The sequence below is a fragment of the Tyto alba genome, unplaced genomic scaffold, assembly GCF_018691265.1.
Source record: "Tyto alba isolate M040663 unplaced genomic scaffold, T.alba_DEE_v4.0 Super-Scaffold_32, whole genome shotgun sequence".
Classification (NCBI taxonomy): domain Eukaryota; kingdom Metazoa; phylum Chordata; class Aves; order Strigiformes; family Tytonidae; genus Tyto; species Tyto alba.
Genome location: NW_024881307.1, coordinates 1,120,022 through 1,145,902, shown reverse-complemented (window position 1 = coordinate 1,145,902; position 25,881 = coordinate 1,120,022). Strand labels below are relative to the sequence as shown.

The following is a 25,881-nucleotide window of genomic DNA, read 5'->3' as shown; positions in this document are numbered from 1 at the left end:
ACTTCCTCTCTCCTCATTCTTGTCTTCATTTCAAGGCAGCTCAACAGATTTTTTTGGTCTCAGATAACCCTTATTGGCTTCCCTGCTCCTTTTTTTCCCCCAGAAAATCTTGCAGTTCTCCTCCAGCATCATCAACATTCTCACCTTGACTATTGTTTTGCATAATTTGGGTTTTAGCTGGGAGAAGGAAACATTTGGTGCCTCAAGCACAGTGGGAAATTACAAGGAGATGCCCAGGAATTTCAGAAATACCAACTGAAATGGCCAAATCAAGTTGCACCTTGGTGGCTTTTGGGGAAAAAATAAGGGACTGTAACTTACTATTTGGAAAAAAAGTTGCCCATAGATTGGGGTTTTCATGTGACTTGGCAGTACATGTTGGCTGGTTGCAACCCCAAAAACTTCCTTGATGCAATATTGTGTGTCCTTTGGGGATTTCTATCTCAGATTTTTTGGGGGGTGAAATGAAATTTGGGGTTGAAATAACTGCAGAATAACATCAGAAATAACTGCAGCTGACCCAAAATGACCCAGGCAGCTCTTGGGGTTCTCCCCAAAAAGAGGCAAGTGCTGGGGGCCTTATTGAGCTTTTCAGGGCATTTTTAGGGTGGTGGAAAAGGAAAATAATTTTTAGCAGCATTTTTAGCAGCTCAGCTTCAAGTGCTGCAGAATTTGAAGTTCTAAACATGATACTTGTGGACCAACATGGGGAGGGAAAAGCCCCCCCAAAAGTTTTGTTTCTTCTTTGGGTTACCTGAAAGCACCAAACCACTTAATCATTGATCTAAAAAACCCCATCCTCTCTCTATTCTGTAATAATCTCTAGAAATGGGCTTATTATCCCTTAGCTGCTTTATGGGAGCATTCCTTATGATCAAAATTAGCAAGACACTTGCATAAAAGAGAACAATAATTGCTCAACGAGCATCTCGTTTGTAATTTATTAGTTTCTATTATTGTGCATCACCATGGCAACAGCTCGCATCCCGGGTGATGAGAGAGATGTTAGATATGAGCCGACGAAGCTCCCCGTCCCAGCAAATGGAGATGCACGTTTTTTATCAGTAATTTTCATGAAAATAATAAGTGAGGGAGTTAATGAGATGGAAAGCCGTCCTGTGGCTATTGTGATTTTTTTTTCCCTCTTTTCCTTTTTTTTTTTTAAACTGTTGATCTAATTAGAATGCATCGGTCAGGAAAAGTAATGAGGATTTAGTGCTTCACAAAGAGGTGGGGATCATATCAGAAAATTAGCACAAGTCTTTGGAAAATAATCAGACCCATGGAGAGGTACCGAATGCCTCTGATTCCTGCAAACCCAGAGCTGCTTGATGTTCCCCTTCCAGGCAAGACTTGAAAGTTGAGAAATTCAAGTGAGGATTTGGAGACAGTTGTTAAAAAAATGGGAATGCACCCAGGAAAGACCCAACTGGAGGGAAAACTCACTCAGCGACAAAGGGATTTTCAGCTGGCAACAGGAGCCAAAAAATTCACGATAGTAGACCCTAAGGAGCCACCATCTCATCTGGTCATTAGATGAAGATGCCGTATCAGTGATGATACAACAGCAGATTTTTTCTAATTATCCAGCTAAGCAATGTCAAGTGCCTGAGTGCTTCAACTCATTTGGTATACCTGAGTTTGCATAGATAAGGCTTAAAAAAAGGGTGGAAACACTCTACATCCACCAGTTGAGTTTTAAGGGCTGGGGATGCTCCAGAGAACTGATGAATCACTGGACCAAGTGTTTAAAAAATGGCAAGTGGGATGACTCCGCTAACTATCGTCCTATTAATCTCATGCTGAAGGCAGGTAAACCAGCTAATTTAGGAATAAAAAAAAAAATCTAAATAACGGAAATGTGATTAGTATCAGTGAATGAAGTTTCTCAGAAAATAGGTTTTGTTGGGGTATGCGGGGGGCATCGATCATTTTGTGAGAAGGTATACCAGCTTGGTCAGGAAAGCAAATTATTTTCATTTTTTACAAAGTTTTTACCAGGGGACAGCCTGCTAAAAAAATTATGGATACGCAATAACAAGGTTATCAACCAAAACTGAGAAAACAATGTCCAGAGCTGTCAAAATGCTGTTGTGGGAGAATCGTGGTTGTTTCCCTGGTGTTTCCAGAAAGGATGGCCCTTGGCTTGGTGTTATTTGTGCTTTCTAAGATAAAAAATGCAAGAATTTCTGGAAATGCAAAAATGCTTGGAGGTGATGGAAAGATAAGAGAGCACCCAAACAGGTGTTCTGACTGTTGACGAAATCTTCTCATGTCACCATCTAGAGATGACTCCTGTCATTGGCCAAGTTTGGGTGAAAAGTTAGGTTTTTCTCCTGTGTGGTGAGCTTTCATTACCTTAGAGACATTTTGGCACCTTGTTTTCTCCATTGCTTTCTTATTTTGTACCTCACCCTGTTTTGTGGAGGAGTTTTAGCCTCTTTGGCCTTCAAGTCCACCAAGAAATTTCCCTTCTTCCATTTTTTTTTTTGTTGTTTTTCACTTGGCTTCACTCCTCTCCCTTGAGTCCTCATTGGACCCTTTTTAACTCCCTCCCTTCATTTAATGAATATTTTTCATTAATTAAGTTTTTCAGACAGGGATGGGAAAGTGGAGGTGCTTGTTTAACCCAACACTTAAAGTAAATCAGTTCAACTTTCCTTCAACATCAAAGTGGTTCTCACTGCTCTCCAGTTGACTTTGCTTGCAAGAAAAAACCCACCAGAAAGCCAATCACATTGGGAACCATAATACTGCCAGGGGACATTTAAATTGGATTAAATCTTGCATTTTTCAGCTCTATGTTTCAAGTGAGAATTTCAGCAGGTTGGCGATGCTTAAATGGACATTTTCAGGAGAGCATTTCTTCTCAAATTCCGTCTCTCATAGTGCTGGTGGTTGGAGGCTGACAGTTGGGTTGGCCTGACTGCAGTACTTCGCTGTATAGATCTTAATTTATCCAAGTTTGCCCTGTGTAGAAGCCTGGATTTCTCTGTTATTTGAAGCCAACTTTTTTCTCATGGTCATCCATCCACCCATCCATCCATGAAGGAGCCTTATGAGTCTCACATGAGTTTGAGTTTGGCCAGCTCTTTCTCAACAAACTCATGAGTTTCCTTTTTTCGCCAGCTAAACCAAACTTTCCCCATCTTTACTCAAGCACAAATAAATGTCACATAGTTAGAACGAGACAGAAATTTTTACGCATGTGTATCACCCCAAAATAAATTGCTGTATCATAAAGCACAAGGGGAAGGACATCAGCTCAAGTAGCACAGGATGTTAGCACTTACACTTGGGCTCTTGGTCTTTTGACAGTTGCCATATTTTAAGAAAGGGTGGTTTTTTTTTGTGGAATGCAATTCATGCCAGGTCTTTTTCTTCATTAAAGTGACTTTTAAGTGGAGAAATGGTGTTTTGCCATAGAGCTGTGGAAGGTCAGTGCTGAGTTGTGGATCTGCAGAGACACCTAGTGACGCATTTTTTACACTTGAAGTTTCAAATTGCCGGAAACATTTAAACTTCTTTGAGTCCTAAAATATCAAATATTTTCCACTGCAGCAAAATCACAAGTGTAATATAATTTGGCTTGGCATTTCTGATCCAAGGCAATTAGTATGAAAAATATATTTTAAGGCAGAGCCTCCACTTCCACTGGGTACCCTTAGTTTCACAGCGCCATTCCAGAAACACTCTGAGTTTATTTCATATCTTTTTCTAATAATTTCCAATATTGTCCCTTTTTTGTCACCACTGAACTGGTGCTCTGGGGCAGTTTTCCTCTACACCACCAAAAAAAAATGCAATTTTTGTCTTCATAAAATGCTGTTGAAAATGGCTTTGACCACTAGATCTGGAAACAGCAGTTTCTTGTTCCCATTTTCCAATATCCCAAAGTGTTTCTTCCCAATGCAGTTCCAAAAATAGTCTTCTGGATGCCCTTCTTCTGGAGGAATCATGGAAAAACAAGGCAGGAGAGGAAAACTGAAGTCTTCAGGCTGGTCCAAATAAATCTCTGCTTGCCCCTGGCCGTATCTGACTGCTTTTTGAAGTTCTCCAAGGACCACATTTGGCTTTATATGATTATTTCCACCGTGTTTGTTAGCCAGATGCTTAGCAAAAGCCAAATCCAAGTGCATGCAAAAGTGACTGGTTTTTGCTTTCTTTATGCTGCGAAATCCTCAGTTTTCAAACAGAAAACCATTTCCTCTAAAAGGCTGGAGATGGGGAGGGGTTATTAAAAAAAGTGCAAGTATTTTGCAGTCATATTTGCATTTGTTTAAATTAATTGTGCTGTGAAAAGGAATATCTAGGAGGCAAAGCAAAATTTCACAGCAATTGCAGTAAAACTTCCAGATAAATAATATTCAGATCATCAATAGAGAGGACAAAAATAACATGTGGCAGAGCTGTTGGTTGCAACATTTTGGGGCTTGGCATCATGGGAGGGGAAAATGCAGCAAGGGATTTTAATAGCAAAAGCATGCAGGGAAATCTGAGTTTATACAGGCAAATTGGTGGTGACTGATGGGAAAAAGAACTGATAAGAAGCAGGAATGTAATGGGGAAAAGGAAAAAAAAAAGGACCAAACCCGACATTTTTTCCTGCCAGCGGTGGGAAATGCATTGATGTGGACACAGCAGTACCTTAACTCCCCACTGAATGATGCACCCACATCACCTCTTGATGTAAAATTAATTTATTTGTGCACTCAAATTCCTATCTCTGTAGTTTTATTGCAAGGAAAGGAGGACCTTACGGCTTTTTCCCACCCAACCTTGTTTGTGTGGTCACCTTTTCCAGTGTCATTGCATGTCACTACTCCAGAGAAATTCTCTTTTCTTAAATCAAGTAATAGGTTTCTTGAAGAAATGCATCAAAATTAAGGGATATTTAAGAAAAAGGTGAAAAAAAATCCCCTTTGCTAGCATTTTGTTCAACAATTGAGAATCAGCTGAACACCAGGGAAGTGATGCAGGAAAAAGGTTGAAAAGGGGGGAAAAATATTTTTATTGCAAGAAACGAGTGCAGTTTTATTTCCACTACAGCTGGGTGAATTAGAGATATACAGTTATCTTGGGCTTATTTCAAAATTATAATTTTATAAATATTATTTGCAAAATCCTGCCCATCTGGCAGGTTGTGGTACATCTCCCTGCATTCCCCCATATCCTCAGTTGTGGCATCCTTCCCTTCTCAAAATGTTACATTATATACTCAAATAATCATTCAGTTTGGGCTTTTTCCAATTGCTGTTCACATGCAAGAGCTGCTCCTGAGCTGGGGCTGATAATAAGATTACAGCTTTTGGCTAAAAAAAATCCCCATTTTTGCAAGAAGTTAGCTTAAAGATGAAATGAATGATGTCAGATGGGGTTATATTAATGTTAATTTCATTATTTTACTAGTATTCTGGCAAGGTGAAACTGTGGTGCTTGCCCTGACTTTTAGCAAATGCTGCATCAACCAGTTCTAGTCAAAGCACCAAAAAAATAGAAGTTTATAGAAAGAAGGATATTAAAGAAATTCCTTCTTGTCTATCATGCTCTTTTTTTTTTTTTTTTTTCCCCTCTCTTTTTTCCTTATAGAAAATAGTGGCTGCACAAAGAAGCCAGGATTGGGGAAGACACTAAGTGGGAGCTTTGCAAATTGTAAATCCTTGGTTTTCCTTTTTTTTTTTTTCAATTGCAACAAACTGAAAAAAATCCCTTTTTCTGCAGTTTTGCATTTTGAACCGCCTAGGGGAAAAAAAAAAAAAAAAAAAAAAAAAAAAGAAGGAACAGGGCGAATTTATTGGGGGGGACCTTGCATGCTCCCACCGTGTGTGAAAAGTCGCGTTTTTAGTAATTTTTTTTTTTTTTTTTTCCCCAGGAGATACTGCAGAGCTCGCCCGCCGCCCTGCCGCCCGCCTCCAACCCGCCACCGGGCATTGCGGTGCCGACGGCCGCGCTACCCCCGGGCAACTTGGCCATGAGCGCTGGCAGCGGCTCACCCGCCGTGCCAGGTAGGGACCAACGGGGCAGGCTGGCGTAGAAGTTTGGGGGTTTGGTACCCCCCACAAGCTTTTTTTTTTTTTTTTTTTTTTTCATAGGTGGAGCCTTGTACCAGCCAGTGACGATGGTGACATCGCAGGGCCAGGTCCTCGCCCAAGCCATCGCCCCTGGTGCCCTGCAGATCCCCAGTGCCCAGGTAAGACCATCACACCTCAAATTTCCGTTTTATGCAATATTTTGCACTGCTGCAGCAAGCAAAAGCCTCAATTTCTCCGTAAATTCAACCCTTGGAGTATCCTAAATTTTAAACTAGGAAGAAACATTGATTAAACCCATCTGCCGGGCACCTTTGGGGTACCTAACAAATTATAGCAATGCTTATATTATTCCTTTACTATAGAATATAACCCTATTACAACACTATAATATTATAATATAGTATATGATATGATAATATATACTTTAAAATAATATTATATAAAATATTATATAAGCACATATGTGCTATTCACATATATACAAAAATATATATAAAAATTTGTTTTTATATTATAGAGGATATTGAAAATATATTTATATATAAATATATCTATAAATACATACATTTATAGACTTTATTTATAAAAAGAATTTATATTTTAATATATAAATTTATTTTTACATATGCATTTTATTTTTATATGCATATGGAAAATATTGCGATTGTATTATGGATCTGGGATCACTGGTGTTGCCTGTCTGGTATGGCAATCGCAGCGCTTGTGGGAAAGGCTCATGTTTTTTCCTTGCTTTATGGATTTTGGGATATTTTTTAGCCATTTGCTCTGGTTTTATTCCTTTTTTTGGTCCTTGTAATTAACTATGTGGGGTTTCCCTGCATGGCTGCATTCTTGCAACAAAGTGACCATTTGGGGTAGAATGGATTTATTAGGACAACTTGCAACCTGTTGGCTGCATTGCACCTGATCTCTTCCAAATCCCCATTCCCCAGGAATTTACTCAAAAACCCACTGATTTCTGCTCTGATGCTTCCCAGGGGCAGAACAGCAAAAATCACCCCACACAATTTTTTTTTTTTTTTTTTTTTTTTTTTTTTTTCTGAAAAGACCCAATTTAATTGCAGGAGGCTTTTTTTTTAAAAAAAAAAAAAAAAAAAAAAGAAAAGCTGGCACCTGCCTGGCAGGTTTTATTGCCTGTGCAATGCTTTTTCAAATTTCTTTCTTTAATGTCTCTCTGACATGGGCTTAAATCTTGCAGCAAAACAATCTGTGGTGGAGAAAACATGCAAGCAGGGAATATCGGGGCAGGGACAGAGCCCTGGACAAGCACCTCTGGATGCTCTCCCCATGCCGCTGGCATGATTTATTCAGCTGGAGCCCAGGGGAATTGCAGGGACCTGCTGGCCTGATGTTTAATTCATCCAGGAGAAGTGTTTTGATGAAGAGCTGGGGAAAATAAAAAAAAAAAAAAAATCCCTTTTTAACTCAAGTGCTGAGATTTCAGTTCAGTTCTCACATCCTCATTAAAACTTCTCTTGCAGCAAGAGATTTATTTTGCATTTTGAGGGGAAAAAAGAACAAATTTTCACCCAGTGGGCATGTTTCACCTCGTAGTGAGAATCATCTGGGTGAGGAATGCAGGTTTGCAAGGGGTTAATGAGTGGCAGAGTTTTAACCTCCAGTTTAGAAAGTCATAATTTTGGATTTTTGTTGTTGTTTTTTAAGGTGAAAGCGTCTTTTTCCTTAGTTGCCCATCAAAAATGGTCGTGGCATCACCGCCAGGGTCCCCAACTGTGCCGGTGCCACAGCAGGGAGACAATGCTCATTGCCCCTTATAAAACAATGGCAAACCCCCTCAGATATTAAATACAGATCCTGGGGCAAAATGTGGACTTAATGCACATTTTTTTGGGGGAGAAAAGGGGGTTTGAATGCTCTCTGCAAGTGCTTGTTTTTTGCACTTGCCCCATGCCCGTTTTGGATTGGTTTTGTTAATTTTTGGGGTTGGTTTTGCTTGGTTTTTTTGGGTTGTCCATCGCTGTGTTCAGCCAATTCTCTCCCCGTTCCTCTCCCCTGGCAGGTGAACCTGGATCTCACCTCCCTCCTCGATGGTGAGGACAAGAAGTCCAAGAACAAGCGGGGAGTCCTGCCCAAACATGCCACCAACATCATGCGCTCATGGCTCTTCCAGCATCTCATGGTGAGCACCGCAGCCACCAAAACACCCTGAAAAGCTGGAAAAAAAAAAAAAAAACAACCCGCAAAAAAGCCCCAAAACTGAACAGCTCGAGATGGTGGTTTGTTTGAAATCACATTCAGAGGCACAAGGTGGCTTTGGTTTTATTTTGGGAGTATTTTGGGGATGACCGTTTTCACTGCAGGTGGCAAAAATACTCCCTTCATGCATGAAGAAGCAAACAAAACCAGAGGGGGACTTCCATAAATTACTGTGGATGGGTGATGGAGTGCTTTTTTCCAGTGAACAGCTCCAAAATACTGTTTTCCAGCAAGCTGGGGTGTGAAAGCTGCCCTGCAGGTAATGTTGTGACACATCAGCAGTCAGTTGAAATACAGAATTACAAAATGACCCCATTTTCAGGGTTGAAGATGTAGGCAGACAGAGGGAGCTCAGAGGATGCAACTAGGATATTTTCACTCAGGGAGATTGCTCTTCCACCAGCAGGGCTGGGAGAAGGGCAAAAAGCTAAAAAAAAAAAAGCCTTTCGGCGAAGAAATCACTTGGAAACTACTTGCAGAGTTGCATGAGGGTCTCCAGGAAGTTGGAAGACCCACAGATAACAGCAAGACAGAAAATAGCAGCTCCGAGGAGCAACTTGGAGTAAAACATGACCCAGGACATGGAGCAGCAGCTGGTTGGGAACTTTCCAGCTTTTTTTTAATAGGAAATTTTGGATTTATTGCGTTGAGGACAAAAGTATCACTGTGTTGGGCCGCCATCCCAATCTGCGCTGTGAATCTCCCATGCTTTTGGAGGGCTGAACTGCAGATTTGCAAGCAGAAAAAGGATTTAGAAGACCAGCAATTGAGGAGCAACCTTCTACCAGGTGCCAAGAGAACCTCCCCCAGTTTGAGATTTCCAAAACTGGATTGAAAAAAATAAATGAAATTGTTCTTCTACTGGATGGTTGGACCTTTGCTCTCAGTCTGGTCCTCATGGTCAGAAGATGCTTGGGCTTCCTCATGGGATTTCTCCATCTGGCATCATAGATGACGTGGGTTTTAACCTAGTAGCATTGATGTTCATCATTTTATTGGAAGTTTTGTAGCACCAGCAGAAGGAAGGAATGCTGGAAATATTGTGCCAAAAATGGTGACGCTTTTGCCAAAAAAAGAGCCATTTCTAACCACTTTGGCATCCCTGAGACCCCAGTAGGATGGGAGTCTCCTGCATGCCATGACTTTGGGTGGTTTTGTCAAGGAAATCACACTATTTTGGGGGCAAACAGCTGGAAAACAAGTTATGTGAATCAACACTGGTGCTGGCTTGGGGGTCTGAAAAATGAGACACTGGGCTGGTTTGATAATGTAATTTCTGGGGTTGGAAAGGATTTTAGCACGGTTGGGAGCAGGTTGTTGAAGCTTTGAGCACTGGTAGTCTCCCAGTGCAGATGTTTTGGGGTGTTTCATTGATGAATCTGACAAGGAGCATTGTGGGTGACAGTGAGTTTTGAAGCCCAAATCCCACCTTTACCAACAACCATTATTAGAAAATCGCTAAAAAAAAAAAGAAGAAAATACAATTTTCCTTCAAGGAAAAGCATTTGATGGAAAGCCTTGGAAAAGCCCTAAGGACACCAGGATGCTCTTGGATGCCACCGTTAAGCCTTGCATCTTGCAAACGCAGGAGCCCACCAAATTTGGCATGGGAAAATGAAAAAAATGGGGGGTTTTCTTTTTATTTTTCATTTGAGGGTGCTGTTTTGCACACAGGGATGTAATTTTGCTGCCACATCTCTCTTTATTTCTAGCACCCCTATCCCACAGAGGACGAGAAGAGGCAAATTGCTGCCCAAACCAACCTGACCCTCTTGCAAGTCAACAACTGGTGAGTGCATCGGTGGCCCATGCAGTCATGTTGCTGGCTTTAGAAATTTTTTCACGCTATTTTGGCGCTATATAATGCTGTTTCGGTGGTAACTTGGGTGGTTAGGGCCTATTTCTGGGACATGGGTGCCTGTGTGTTTAATTGTTGGCTTTCATTTGCAGTGTCCTAGTGCCCTCTCCTGGCAAATTCCATATGTAGCAACCTCCAACTCAGCTGGAAAAATTAATGCAATGCCACAGACAAATAAAATAGGGTAGAACCCCCCAGCTTTTTGGACCACGCAGCCACTTTTGAAAGGGTTTTATATTGTAACTTATTGAACTGTTACAATGTCTGTTGTTTTAACTCAAAATTGATGTTAATAACTCTTATTTACTCGAATCGTTTCTCTTTTACCTGGCAAGGTTCATAAATGCCCGACGGCGCATCCTGCAACCAATGCTTGACGCCAGCAACCCGGACCCAGCCCCCAAAGCCAAGAAAATCAAATCTCAGCACCGGCCCACTCAGCGGTTCTGGCCCAACTCCATCGCCGCTGGGGTCCTGCAGCAGCAGGGTGGCAATTCAGGGACAAATCCTGATGGTAAGGACAAGCCCTGACAGCCCCTTGCCCTTCCCGGATGGGGTGGCCATGCATTAAATTATGGCCTAATTATGGATTTCTAGACCCCTTTATCCCCCTGTGGGGAAAAACATGTTGACAAGGTGGCCCATGCAAGAAGGTCCTTCCAGTTGGCCATCACAAGGGCACTGACAGTGGGACACTGCCATCTCCCTGGCTTAGGAACAGCCCTCAAGGATCACTCGCTATGGGGCATCACTTGAGATATCACCTGCAGTCCTGGGATAGAGTGGAGGGGGAGATGGGAAGAGGAGAAGAGATGAAAAAAAGATGAAAAGATTAGGAAAAGATGAGACAAGATGGGAAGAAAGAAGATGAAGAGAAGGTGAAGAGAGAACAGATGATGAAGAGAATAGAGATGATGAAGATGAGAAGAAAGAAGATAAACAGATGAATAGATGAGACAAGATGAGAAGGTGAAGAGAGAACAGATGATGAAGAGGAGAAGATGAAGAGAAGGTGACAAGGGCAGACATGAGAATGGACTAGATGAGAGCAGATGAACAGAAGGGAAAGTGGAAATTAAGAGAAGATGAAGAGATCTGCCAAACCCATCTGGGCACCTGCTTGCTCAAAAATGAAGGTTTCTTGTTACCTACTGTAGATATGTTAGCTAAAAAAATTAAGGGTTGGACCTTGGGGAGGGCCTGGGACAGGTGGGACACCCTGCAGGGTGCTCTGTCTAGGTACAGCTTTTCACTTGGGTTATTCCTGGTTTATGCATTTTTTTTTGTCCTCTTTATATTAACTGAGAAGTCCTGATTTCTATAATTTTTTTAAATTTCAGGGTCACTCAGCATGGACAACCTGCAACCCCTCTCGTCAGCCACGGCCACCATGGCCATGCAGCAGGCCATGCTGGCGGCTCACGACGACTCCCTTGACGGCACTGAGGAAGAAGAGGATGATGAGGAGGATGAGGACGAGATGGAGGAGGAGGAAGAAGAGGAGGAAGAGCTGGAGGAAGAGCCTGGTGGTCTTCCGGCAGCGCCTGGCACCGACCTTGGCTTGGACCACAGTGACTCACTGGAATAACTCCTCCTGCACCCTCCCCAAACCATTGACAGCACCGGAAACAAAATAACCCCCAAAATGCCAAGAAAAAAGGCAAGGACAAAAACAAAATTAGTGACAAAAAAGCAAATTGGACGCACTGGCGGGTGCCCTGGCTGCCCACAGGAGCACGGGGACCACCACGTCTGTGTGTGGAAGTGAAGGACACATGTTTACAAGGCACATATTGTGGCCAGATTGTTTTTTTTTTTTTTTTTCAGGTTTTATTTTTATTTTTCCCTTCTTCCCTTCATTTTTGGTAAGAAAAAGCATTCTTAGGGGAAGCTGCTGTCCCCATGTGATGCTCGGATGCTGTTGGACAACAGCAGGTTTTCACTGTGGGCTACTGTGTCCATCACTTGGATTTCTTGGTGCAAAAAAAAAAAAAAACCAACAAACCAACCCCAGGACTGATGTTTTTCGTTTTTTCCCCAGAAAAGATGATTCACAGGCATAAATATCGGCACGCAGGGGAAAAAAAAAAATTGGCGACTGCAAATTCCGCCTGAGGTCGGATCTGAGGAGGGTTTGGCGCTCTTGACCCACCATATTGCCCGTTTTGGCCCCGATGCAGTGGCCGTTTGGTGACTCTGGATGCAACTTTCTGGAAAAGGGAGGAAATTCCCTCAAATCCTTTAATTTATGTGCTAAAACCCAGCCGAATCTGGAAAAAAAAATCACTCCATCCTCATCCTTAAGGGCTGAGACTAGACGCAGAGTTGGGGCAAAGGCTGCCAGGAGTGAGACTTGCCAAGGTGCTTTGGCACCGAGTCAGAAAAAAAAGGGTTTAAAAAAATGCAGATCTTCACCCAAAATTGAATGGTGACCTGCAAGATTTGCCCAGGTGGAAGGAAATTCAATATTGTTAATGGAAAGATGGTTTCTCCCTGATACTGTCCACCTGTGTGGGAAACTGGTGGAGTTTTACCCCAAAGGAGCCACGGGAGAGGGCAGTTCCGCAAAACAACAACGCATTTTGGGTTTTTTAAAATTCTAGCAAAAGGGCAAATTTCACCTTAAAATGTGGCGCAAGGAGAATTGCAAAAGCAAACCTGGGTGATGCAGGGCAAAAATAATAAAGGAATTTTCTTCTGCAGGTTCCTCCTCTAAATGCAGGTTTCTGTAAGAAGGATTAATTTTTTTTGCAGCTTTTTGCTGGTTTTGTCATTGTTTTTTGACTCTTGAAGAGTTCAGGAAAAACAAAAAAACAACAAAAAAAAAACCCAGCAGCCGGGGGAAAAAAAAAAAAAAAACAAACAGTGATGCAATGGGCAGAAAAGCCTATTTTTCGATACTGATCTGGTGTGAATGTAATCTGTAATTTCATAAAGGATTCATTGTAATTTAGTATTAATTCATGGCCATTTATTATAAAGTGCTACGAGATGAGGTTTTGCAGCTGTATTTTATTGGCAGCTTCCTCCTGTGAGCGGAGAAGCCCTAATATGGGTAAATAACCCCCCAAAATGGGCAAAACTCCTATCAAACAGGCAAATCAGCCCCAAAAGGGGTAACTGACCCAAATCTGCAATTGAGTGATGTGGCACAAATAGGATTTAAACTTCCAAAAGCGATGCTCCTCCAAAAATAAGTGATGCCCCTCCACCAAAATGAGCTCCAATGTGATTTTACCCCCAAATGAACGATGCTCCCTCAAAACGTGTGATATACCCACAAAACGTTACACAGTGTTCACCCCAAAATGAGTTACATTCTTAAAAAATAAGGGATGTTCCCCAAAACACAATGACGTTACCCAAGAGGGGAAATCCCCCCCAAAAATGAGTGATCTTCCAAAATGAGTGATGCTTCCCCAAAACATTATGCTCCCCAAAACTGAAGTGTTTCCCCAAAAAAAGTATTTCCTCAAAATGAACAATATTCCCCCAAATCAGGGATGCTTTCCAAATACAAGCAACGGTCCCCAAAATTAGTGTCTCTTCTCCAGAATGGGTAATTTTTTTGAAGCAGTGCCCCAAAAATGATTGATCGTCTCAAAACCACGATGCTCTCCAAAAGGTTTCCCCCCAAATGAGCAATTCTCCCCTAAAATGAGCAATACTCCCTAAAATTAATGACAGCCCTGCAAAAAGATGCTCTCCCAAACTACTCATTCGCCCAAAAAATGAGTGACTATCCCCAAAAGCAAGCAACACTCCCAAAAATGAGTAAATCTCCCCCAAATAAGTAACCTCCCCCTAAATGACTGAATTTGCCCCCAACATGGATGACACTCTCTGATAATGAACCATGACCCCCAAATTAGGGACTGTCCCCCAAAATGAATGACAAATCCTAAAAATTCTCCCCAAAATGGAAGCGCCCCCCCCCTCTCCCCCCCATTCCCTTCTAATTAATGAGTTGATCTGGAACAGAAAGGTGATTTTTGCACAATTTTTAGCAGAAAATGGGGCTATCGAGAAGCTAAAAATGGGAAAAATCCCCTCAAAATAGAATTTACAGCTGAATTTTGCTCCTCCAATTGTGGCGGCTGCCTGCGGCGCTGCAGCCAGCTGAGCACTCAGCAGCTCGTTAGCCAGAAATCTGCATATTTTATAAAATTCTGAATATTCATTAGCATCACAGCAAAATCCTTGCCTTTTTTTTCTGCCACAAAAGTGCATTTTTCTATTGAAAATTTTCAAAACAATGTTGCAAGCAGTGGGGATGAAGACACGGGAGGCCAGTTGCTTATTTAATGAAACGAATTATTTATTTCCCAGCTGTGCAAAGGTGGAGGGAGTGCAGAGAGAGGGGAGGGGCGTAGGCAACCCTTTTTCCTCAGGTTTGGCCCCATTTTCAGGGGGGTGCCGAGTTGGGGGGGGGGGGGGCACGAGGGCAGCGCTGCATCAGGTTGGGCAGAGCACTGCAAAGAGAGAGGTGATGGGTGTGCACTGGTGTGCACCAGGGATGTGTGGGGTTGCACATGGGTGCACGACGATGCACGAGTGCGCACGGGGATGCAGGAGGTTGCGTGATGGTACATGAGCACATACAAAGATGCACAAGGGTGTGCAAGGATGCACAAGCGTGCATAGGGGTACATAAGGATGCATGATGATGCAGGAGTGTGCACAGAGATGCACAAGTGTGCATGGGTATCCACGAGAGCGCACAATGATGCACAGGCTTCCGCTGGGGATGTGCAAGAGTGCACAAGCACACACTGGGATATACATGGGTGTGCAAGGATGCACGATGCACGAAGGTGTGTGGGGGGTTGCATGAGGATACACGACTGTGCACAAGGATGCACGGGGGGGTGCAAGGGTGTGTGAGTGTGCACGTATGCACGAGGATTCATGAGCATGCAGAAAGGATGTGTGAGCGTGCATGTGGGTGCACAAGGATGCACAAGCATACGTGAATGCTGCAGGAGGCTGCCCAGTGGCTGCAAATGGGATGCAGAGAGAATGCAGGAGGAACATGGAAATGACGCACAAGGAACACACGAGGCGTGCACGATGGGTGCACGAGGGATGCACAAGGATGTAGGAGGCTGCATGAGATGGACAAGAGCTGTGTGAGGGATGCAGGAGGGGTGCCCAGGAGATGCATGAAGGATGAATGGGGATGCATAGGAGGGATGCACGATGGCACACAAGGGGTAAAAGGGATTTGTAAGGCTACATGAAGGAAGCAGATGGGTCACGTAACAGTGCAAGGGAGGTGCATGGAAGATGCACAGTGACCTATGAAAGTGAGTGAGGATGCATGAGGCCTGCACAAAAGATGCACGACGGATGCACAGGAGATGCACAAGGGATATATGGAAATGCACGAGGAGCGGGCAAGGGATGCATCCAAGATGGAAGGGAGATGCAGAAGGATGCACGGGAGGTGCAGGAAGGATGCAAGGGAGATGCACAAGGATGCAGAAAGGATGCACGGACATGTATGAAGGATGCCTAAGGGATGCACGGATGTACCTAGTGTTCACCTGGATGCACAAGAGATGTGTAAAGGATGAATGGAGAGGCAGGATGGAGGCACACAAGATGCAAGGGAGATGCACAGGGGTGCGGGAAGGATCCGTGGTGGATGCAAAGAAGCGCCAGGGCTGTCCAGGAGCTGCATGAAGGATGCACAAGGGTGCACGGGGGATGCATGATGCGAGCAGATACCTTTGAGGATGTAGTCCGTGAGCAGTGTGGGCACCTTCTCGTTCCCCTCCTTCATGGCAAACAGGACTGTGAGGGGGAATGGAACTGTGAGCCTGGCCCCACTGCCCCCGAAATGTCCCTTTTCCACCCAAAACCAGCCCTACAGAGACACTGCCAGAGTCTCCCCCTATGCACAAGGCCCAAGAAATCCAAAAAAAAGCACTTTCACCTCCAATCAACCTATCTGTGGCAATGCAGAATGTGTGTTTTACTCTTTTACCCTCAAATTGGTGTTGGTGTAGGATGCAAAAATAGGGAGGGGTTGCTGCAAATCAGCTGTGCTGCAGTGATGCAAAATGCGTGATCGCACCCCAAACCAGCTGTGCTGCCATGCTGCAAAACGGGTCTTTCTCCCCGCTGAAATGGCTTTTATTACAACGATGCAACATACATGGTAGCATCTCAAATTGCCCCTGCTGCAACAATCCAAAAAAAAAAAAAAAAAAAGGGTTTTGAAAGGGTTTTGCACCCCAAACTGGCTGCATTGCATTGATGCAGCCAAATTGCAGCTGCTGCAGCAATGCAAAATGTGCATTTGTGTTCCAAATCTGCCATTCTGCGGCAATGCAAAATGTCCGACTCTACCCCAAAACCACAGCTTGAACAAATACTTACTGTTGGTGAGCATCTGCAGGTCCTCAACAGAGGGCGGTGACCCCTTCTTCTCATAGGGAATCACTGTGTTCAGGTACTGCAAAAAAAAAAAACCACCCCCAAAAACACCCACATGGGACAAAATTGCCTATTTTTTGCAATGCCTTGCTACAAATCAACTCAAATTAATGCAAATGTAGAGTATGTCTCCAATTTTCCTGCGATTGCATTTAATCTGCAGGTATTTGGGGGCATACGGAATTAACTGTATGCTGCAAAACCCACCCAAATGCAAAGCCCTGCTTAGTGAGGATTTCTTAGGGTGAAAAACATGATTTTTGCAAGATGGATTCGGGGGGTGTAGGGGACAGAACGGGGCTGCAAACTTAAAAAATATTTTGAAAGGGGTTTGGGGGATGCAGGAGAACGGGGTGTGCAGAGGTGGTGGTGAAAGGGGACAGATTCGGGCAATTTTGGAGGGAAAAAGAGGAAAAAGGGCACCTGCTTCTCGTTGGCAGCGGTGCCGAAGGTCTGGCGCAGGCCCGAGTGCAGGATGCTGGAGATGCCCTCCATGCTGAATCGCTGGGGACACACGCGTCACCCCATCACCTCCCAGGGACACGGGCATCACCCACAGCACCTCCCTTGGCACCAACGGCTCCCTGACTTGCATCCCCCCTTTCCCATATCCCCCCCCCTCCCTCTGACCCCGTGTCCCCCTGTTTCCCAGCCACCCACACCCACGTCCCCCCATTCTCCTGTCCCCATGTCCCTTTGCCTCATCCCCTCTCCTGTCCCCATATCCCTCCATCCCATTCCCCACCCCACATCTCCTTGCTCTGTGCCCCTCTGTCCCCACAACCCCCCCCCGTGTCCCCCTGTTCTACGTCTCTCTGCCCTGTCCTGTCACTGAACCCGTCACCCCCCCACTCTCCTGCCCTCCATGCCTTGTCCACGTCCCCCCATCTTCTCGCCCCGTGTCCCCCCGTCCCCACATTCCCACCCCACGTGTCTCCACCCCTCATCCCCACCTCCCCCTGTCCCCACAGCCCCGTTCCACGTCGTCTCATCACCCAACCTGTCCCCCCCACATCCCCCTGCCCCATGTTCCCACATCCCTGTCCCATGTCCCCCCCCCCCATCCCAGACCTCCTCGCCCCGTGTCCCCCCGTCCCCACATTCCCACCCCACGTGTCTCCACCCCTCATCCCCACCTCCCCCTGTCCCCACATCCCCGTTCCACGTCGTCTCATCACCCAACCTGTCCCCCCCACATCCCCCTGCCCCATGTTCCCACATCCCTGTCCCATATCCCATGTCCCCCCCCCCCCCCCCATCCATCCCAGATCTCCTCGCCCCGTGTCCCCCCGGTCCCACAATCCCCGCATCTCTTATCCCCCCCCGTCCCACGTCCCACGTCCTCCTGCCCCACAGCACCCCCCACCTTCCGGGGCATGTGGTTCCCGCGTTCGGGGCGCCCCCCTTGCAGGCTCAGCCCCCTGTCGCGACGGCGGCGACGGGCAGCCTCCCGCTGCTCCCGCTGCTCCCCCTGCACCGCCAGCAGCGCCCCGATGAACGCCGTCTTCACCTCCTTCTCGAACGCCAGCTCGTCTCGCCGCGCCAGCTGGGCCACCAGCTCCGCCGACAGCGCCCGGCTCGCCGCCTCCGCTCGCCCCGCCGCCGCCGCCAGCTCCCGCGCCGACAGCTGCCCCAGCCCTGCGTTACCAACCGGTGCGGGGCCACCGTCACCGTGCGCGGGGCAGTGAGGGGGGTGCCCAGCGCAACCGGTGAAACGCTCGGTGCAATCAGTGCAAATGAAACGGCCGGGGTAGTAAGTGCAGCGCACAGTGCAATACGTGAAACGTCTGGTGCAACTAGCAAAATACACACTGCAACAAACGAAATGCCCAGAGCAACGAGTGCCAGTGCCCAGTGCAATAAATGAAACACCCGGTGCAATAAGTGCAGTGCCCAGTGCAAAATATGAAATGCCTGGTGCCATAAGTGCAATGCACAGTGCAATATACGAAATGTCTGGTGCAATCACTGAAACACACAGTGCAATAAATGAAATGTCTGGTGCAATCAGTGAAATACACAGTGCAATAAATGAAACGCCCAGTGAAGTAAGTGCAATGCTCAGTGCAGTAAATTAAATGTCTGGGTCAGGAAGGACAATGCAGAGTGCAATAATTGAAATGCCCAGTGCAATAAGCCCAGTGCAATAAGGGCAATGCAGAACGGAATAAATTAAACTCCTTGTGCAGTAAGTGCAGTGCACAGTGCAATACATGAAACATCTGGTGCAACTAGCAAAATACACACTGCAATAAATGAAATGCCCAGAGCAACGAGTGCAGTGCACAGTGCAATACATGAAACGTCTGGTGCAACTAGCAAAATACACACTGCAACAAACGAAATGCCCAGAGCAACGAGTGCCAGTGCCCAGTGCAATAAATGAAACACCCGGTGCAATAAGTGCAGTGCCCAGTGCAAAATATGAAATGCCTGGTGCCATAAGTGCAATGCACAGTGCAATATACGAAATGTCTGGTGCAATCACTGAAACACACAGTGCAATAAATGAAATGTCTGGTGCAATCAGTGAAATACACAGTGCAATAAATGAAACGCCCAGTGAAGTAAGTGCAATGCTCAGTGCAGTAAATTAAATGTCTGGGTCAGGAAGGACAATGCAGAGTGCAATAATTGAAATGCCCAGTGCAATAAGCCCAGTGCAATAAGGGCAATGCAGAACGGAATAAATTAAACTCCTTGTGCAGTAAGTGCAGTGCACAGTGCAATACATGAAACATCTGGTGCAACTAGCAAAATACACACTGCAATAAATGAAATGCCCAGAGCAACGAGTGCAGTGCACAGTGCAATACATGAAACGTCTGGTGCAACTAGCAAAATACACACTGCAATAAACGAAATGCCCAGAGCAACGAGTGCCAGTGCCCAGTGCAATAAATGAAACACCCGGTGCAATAAGTGCAATGCACAGTGCAAAATACAAAATGCCTGGTGCAATCACTGAAACACACAGTGCAATAAATGAAATGTCTGGTGCAATCAGTGAAATACACAGTGCAATAAATGAAACGCCCAGTGAAGTAAGTGCAATGCTCAGTGCAGTAAATTAAATGTCTGGGTCAGGAAGGACAATGCAGAGTGCAATAAATGAAATGCCCAGTGCAATAAGCCCAGTGCAATAAGGGCAATGCAGAACGGAATAAATTAAACTCCTTGTGCAGTAAGTGTAGTGCACAGTGCAATACATGAAACGTCTGGTGCAACTAGCAAAATACACACTGCAATAAACGAAATGCCCAGAGCAACGAGTGCCAGTGCCCAGTGCAATAAATGAAACACCCGGTGCAATAAGTGCAGTGCCCAGTGCAAAATACGAAATGTCCGGTGCAATCAGTGAAACACACAGTGCAATAAATGAAACGCCCAGTGAAGTAAGTGCAATGCTCAGTGCAGTAAATTAAATGTCTGGGTCAGGAAGGGCAATGCACAGTGCATTAAATGAAATGCCCAGTGCGATAAGGGCAATGCAGAACGGAATAAATTAAACTCCTTGTGCAGTAAGTGCAGTGCACAGTGCAATAAATGAAACACCTGGTGCCATAAGTGCAATGCACAGTGCAATATATGAAAGGCCCAGTGCAATGAGTGCAATGCTTAGTGCAATAAATGAAACGTCTGATGCAGTAAACAGAATGCATGCTGCAATAAACGAAGTGCCCTATCTAATAAGTGCAATGCACAGTGCAATAAATGAAATGTCCGGTGCAACCAGTGAAATACACAGTGCAACTAGTGACATGGCTGAAGCATCCGGCAAAATTTCGGTGCAATTAGGGAAATGCATGCTGAAGTTTGCAAAAGGCTTAGTGCAATTAGTGAGATGCACACTGCAGTTTTTAAGGTTCACTGGGCAATTACTGGGATGCTTGGTGCAATTGGTGGGCTGCCAGGTCCAGTCAGTGCACCACACAGTTCAGTGAATTAAATGCCTGGTGCAACCAATGACATGCTGGGAGCAGTTACTCAACAGCCTGGTGCAACCATTGATGTGATGTGGTGTAGTTAGGAAAATGCACACTAAAGTCTGCAAAATGCTTTGTGCAATTAGTGTGATGCAGGCTGCAATTATTAAGATGCGCAGGTGATCAGTGGGCTCCCCAGTGCAGTAAGTGCAAGGCACATGGCAACTAGGGAAATGCCTAGTGCAATTAGTGGGATGCCCAGTGCAGCTAGGGTAATGCACACTGAAGTCTGCAAAATGCCTTGTGCAACTAGAGAGACACACAGCACAATTATTAAGGTGCTAGAGCCATTAGTGGGAAGCCTGGTGCAATTAGTGAAGTGTACAGTGCAAGAAATTAAATGCCCAGTGCAATTACAGACATATCCCATGCAGCCCGTGAACATGCACAGTACAATTAGGGAAATGCAAACAGCGTTTGCAAAAGCACATTACATTATTAGTGAGATGAACACTGCAATTATTAAGCCACAGGGAACAATTAGCACACTGTCCAGTGCAACTGGTGAAATGCCCAGTGCAGCTAAGTGCAACTAAGGGAATGCTGAGTGCAATCAGAAAAATGCACAGTGCAGTTTGTGACAGACTGTGTGCAGTTACTGTCATTCCTGGTGCAATTAGTAAAATCCCTCATATAATTGGTGACATGCCTAGATCAATCAGTGAAATGCATAGTATGAGTGAAACACTGGCAATTAGTAACATGCCTAGTGCAATGACTGCTATGCACAATACAATTACTGGCACATCCAGAGGAATTAATGATACACCTGTGCAGTTAGTGGTGTGCACAGTGCAAGTGAAAACACACTACACATAGTGAAATTCCCAGTGAAACTGTTAAAATGCATCACATGATTAATGAGATGCAGGGTGCATTTACTGGACCACCGGTAAATAAATACATTGTGCAATTACTGAAATGTCCAGCACCATAAATGACATGCCCAGAGGAACTGCCAAATTCCCTGGGACAAATAGTGACATGCACCATGCCATTAGCAAAAAGGCTAGTGTATGGCGCATTTAGTGGCACGCACAGTGCATGTAAAGAAATGCACTGCATGCTGCATGGTGCACTTAGCCACTTGCATGGTGCTCTTGGGGAAATGCATAGTGCAATTACAGAAAAGCACCGCTATATTTTCCATGGATTTAGGAAAATGCATGGTGCAATTCATATAGTGGCACTCAGTGCCTTTGGGGGGAGTGAAACACTTTGTAAAATGCACAGTGCAATTAGGAACATGCACTGTGCGTGGCTCAGTGAAGTTCTCAGCACATTCAGTCACATGCATGGTACAGTGAAGAAAGTGCATTTCCTGAAATGCAGGACACAAACAGCAAAGATGCAGAGCACACTGGGCATTTCTGCAAAGTGCTGGGCAAGTGTAGCAAATAGCTCGGTGCACATGGAAAAAGGAGGGTGCATGGCACCATCAGTGCAAGGCACAGTGCATTTTGCAAAACACTGAGCACTTCTGGGAAAGGTACAACACATTTAGTAAAACGCATTTAGTGCAACGTGCAGTGGACAAGTCATTTTGCAAAATGCACAGCGCTCTTGGCAAGATCCTGGGTGTGTTTAAAGCAATGCTAAAAGCAAGATTCTTGTGGGATTAATTTTTTGCCAAGAGCCCCCAGCTGGCCAAACTGTGCAAACAGGAGCAAGCCAGCCCCAGGGCCCGAAGAGACCCCGTTGTCCCATTTGGTTGGAATTGCCCCCCAAAAGTGACTGGCCTGGATTTTGCTGGCCATACCTTCATGGGAGCAGTTGTTGTTGAAGGCAGGGGAGAAAGCACGCAGCTCATGCAGAAGGATGGGCTCCGTGCCTCCACCACCACCTTTGCCTTCACCATCTGCATCTGTTTCCTCCTCCTCCTCTTCCTCTTCCTCCTCCTCCTCCTCCTCCTCCTCATCTTCATCACCCTCGGGGTCGGCCTCGGGGTCGGGTGAACTCTGCATCAGCTCCTCCAGCTCCTCGATGACCTGCAGGGCATTGGCATCTTCCATTTGCACCTGCATCCTACTCCCACCTTACGTCTACACCCTGCAGCCCACAGCTGCATCCCTGCATCTGCACACCGCATCTGTGCCCCGCACCCACATCTGCAACCTGCTCCCTTCATCCTCCATCTGCATCCTGTTCCCTTCACCCTGTATCCTCCACCTGCACCTTGGATCCCGGACTTCCATCTGCACCCTCCATCCAGCATCCCACCCCTGCATTTCCATCCACATCCCCCTTCCCCACGTCTGCATCCTGCCTCTGCCCCCATCTTTTCCTCCCTCATCCTATGCCACCCATTTGCAACCAGCACCTGCACCCCACATTCCTATCTGCAGCCAAATCCCACATCGGCGCCTACAACCTGCACCTCCATCTACATCCAAATCTGCATCCTGTGCCCCGTATCCTGCACCCCAAGGTGATGGGGTTTGGCCTTTTTTTTGAGCTTTTAGCACATGGCCATGGGGCTGGGGTGGGCTGAGGCCATGGTAGGGGGGCTAAAGCCTGGCTTTTGGGGAACATGATGGTGTTTGGGTGCCTGTGGGGGCCAGGGGTACCTGCTCAGCTGTCAGCAGTGGCTCCTCATTGATGCCCGAGTCTTGCTCACTCCTCTCAGTGAGCTCCTCCTCCTCCTTCTCGCAGAGCTGCAGGAGACACAGGCTGGGTGGCCTTGGTGGCACCGCAGGCACGGGCCGGCACAGGCACGGCCCCAGCACAGCCCCAGCCATGGCCCTGGCCCTGGGAGAGCCACCGGGCAACCACAGCTCAGGGGACACGCTGCATGGGGAGACACTGGAGGGAGACATGGATGGGGACGGTGGACAGGGAGACACTGGAAGAGGGCACTGGGTGAAGACGTTGGATGGAGACATTGGATAGGAACACTCGCTGGAAGGACGTTGGGACAGGGCGAGTGGATGGAGATGGATGGAGATGTTGGATGGGGAAATGTTGGATGGGTATGTTGGATGGAGCTTTGGAGAGGGACTTTGCACAGGATGCTGGAGACGTTGAAGAGGGAGATAATGGATAGGGAGGTGTTGCGAGGAGACAAGAGATGTTGGATGGGGAGACAGTGGACGGAAAGCTGCTGGATGAAGAGCTGCTGGATGGAGACACTGGACTGGGAAGCTGGACAGGGAGAAGTACAGACAGAGATGTGTGAATTAATGTATCAGGCGGTGACACTGGATGGGGAGGTACTGCAGATGCTGAACAGAGGTGATGATGGATGTTGATGCTGAATTGGGAAGAGGTCAGATGGAAACATGTCAGAGGGGAACACTGGATGGATGGAGAGGAGATGATGGATGGAGATGTTGGATAGGGACGCATCTTTTTTACCGCCTTTCACAACCTATTTCACCTTTCTAGCAGAAAATAACCCAAGAAATTTGCTTTCTCTTCCCCCTTTAGCAACAGGTTGTGTAACATCCAAACGGCTTAAATTCAGTGGATTTTGGGGTATCTTTGCAGTCCTCCCATAACCGCAAACACAGCTATTCACAGCTTGGACTCACTACAATTAAGAAAACACTGTTTTCTGCCCCCCAAAATACACCACCTCATGCCTGGCTTGAAGGCAAACTGGCAAAGACCAGACTGCCAAGCCAAACACTTAATCTTGCCCGTTTCAGTGAGATTTCACCCTAAAATGTGGACGCCCACTGTGTTGGTGTGGTAGTTGAGTAGCCTGCAGTGCTCTGATGGGTCACGGAGCCTCGGGACTGATTGACAGCTGTCAAAGCATCACCAAGGGGTCATGTGGGGACAGAGAGGGTCTGGGGAGCCAGGGGGGAGCCACAGACATACCTGGGGGTCGGTGCCATCGGGGGCCTCAGCCCCAGGGAGCAGCCAGGGCCGGAGGGAGCCCCGGGGGGTGAAGCCATCGGTGAGAGCATCCCAGACCCTGCAGGGAGGTGGGTGATGAGTGCTGATCCCAAAATGTTGTGTCCCAGAAAGCTGTCCAAAAACGGCATGCACAAGTGCCTCAAAACACCCCAAAAAGCAGCCCCAGAAACACCCTGAAATGTCCTCAAATCTCAAAACACCGAGAGGCCTGAAACATCCAAACCCACCCCAAATAATTTTATAGAAGACCTCAAATGCTGCCCTAGAAGACCCCAAAGCTCCTCAAAATATCATCATGAAATACTGCCCTGAAACACCCCATCCATGGTACCCCAGAATGCTGCCCCAGCACTTGAGATGCCCCAAAAAGTCATTTTGAAACACTGCCATCAAAACACTCCCCAAAAGGCCACTGCAATGTCCCAAAATGTCTCTGGATGCCCCAAAAGACCACCCTGAAATGCCCCAAAACGCCACCCCAAAACATCACCATGGCCTGAAATCTCCCAAAACATCCCCAAATGCTCCCAAAGCCCCATAAACACCCCAAAATGCCATCCTAAAACACTGCCCCAAAGCCCCAAGACACTCTGAAAGGCCCCAAAACACTTGAAAATGGTGCCCTGGATCACCCAAAAATGCCCCTAAAGGTCCCAAAGCTCCAAAATGCACTGAAATGCCCAAAATGCCATCCTGAAACATCCTAAAATTCCCCCAAAAGCCACAATGCTCCAAAACTCCACCCTGAAATGCTCTAAACCACTACCCCCAAAACCCCCCTGAAATGCTTCAAAACATCCCAAAATGTTACCTTTGAACACCCAGAAATACCCTAAAATGACATCCGGAAACACTGCCCAAAACGCTCCAAAATGGCCCAAAATGCTGCCCCAAAACACCAATCCCAAAAAGCTCTCAAATGCTCCAAAATACTGCCCCAAAATGACACTGAGGAAGACCGCAAAATGCTCTCCTGAAGCACTGCCCTCCTAAAATGCCTCAAAAAGCTGTCCCGATACCCCAAAGAAACACCCCAAACCACCGCTGCGATGCGCTAGACAATCTCCCAATTGCCCCAAACCCCAAAATGTTGCCCTGGAACATGCTGAAATGCCCCAAAATGCAGTCAGAGAAGCCCAAAATGTCCCCCTGAAACACCTCAAAACTGCCCTGAAACATCAAAAAATGCTGCTCTGAAATATCCCCCAGAACACCCGAAAAACCAGCTGTGATGCCCTGAAATCCCCCAAAACATAGCCTGAAACACCTGGAAACAACCCCAAAACTGCCCTAAACCACCCCAAACCAAATTCACCAAAACACCACAAAACTACCCTGAACCCCCCTAAACCCCGCTCCTTGGTGCCACTATTAGAGGTGCCTAATTCTTCCCCATGGGCTGGACTGATTTTGCCCAGTTTCACCCCAAAAATGGTGCATGGGGGAAGGGAGAGGGAACAGGGGA

The 25,881-nt window shown here is 46.1% G+C and overlaps 2 protein-coding genes across 4 annotated transcripts in view; one reads left to right on the top strand and one right to left on the bottom strand.

Moving 5' to 3' along the window:
• LOC104364349 (homeobox protein PKNOX2) overlaps positions 1-12,830 on the top strand; it is a 90,411-nt gene extending 77,581 nt beyond the window's left edge. For all 3 annotated transcript variants that reach the window (XM_042800669.1, XM_042800668.1, XM_042800670.1), the window contains 6 exons: positions 5,873-6,005; positions 6,093-6,190; positions 8,074-8,193; positions 9,983-10,059; positions 10,464-10,642; positions 11,469-12,830. In XM_042800669.1, coding sequence (XP_042656603.1) covers positions 5,873-6,005; positions 6,093-6,190; positions 8,074-8,193; positions 9,983-10,059; positions 10,464-10,642; positions 11,469-11,716 — 855 coding nt within the window. In that variant the 3' untranslated portion in view covers positions 11,717-12,830. The remainder of the gene's footprint in view (positions 1-5,872; positions 6,006-6,092; positions 6,191-8,073; positions 8,194-9,982; positions 10,060-10,463; positions 10,643-11,468) is intronic.
• Positions 12,831-14,425: 1,595 nt separating this feature from the next.
• Positions 14,426-24,790, bottom strand: FEZ1 (fasciculation and elongation protein zeta 1). The gene is made up of 9 exons (XM_042800643.1): positions 24,748-24,790; positions 24,378-24,694; positions 23,123-23,209; positions 22,315-22,543; positions 17,936-18,207; positions 16,993-17,073; positions 16,513-16,588; positions 15,859-15,924; positions 14,426-14,600 (listed from the first exon to the last, which is right to left on the bottom strand). Exons 1-9 carry the CDS (start codon positions 24,788-24,790, stop codon positions 14,584-14,586), a joined length of 1,188 nt encoding a protein of 395 aa, XP_042656577.1. The 3' UTR covers positions 14,426-14,583.
• Between the last annotated feature and the right edge of the window lie 1,091 nt (positions 24,791-25,881).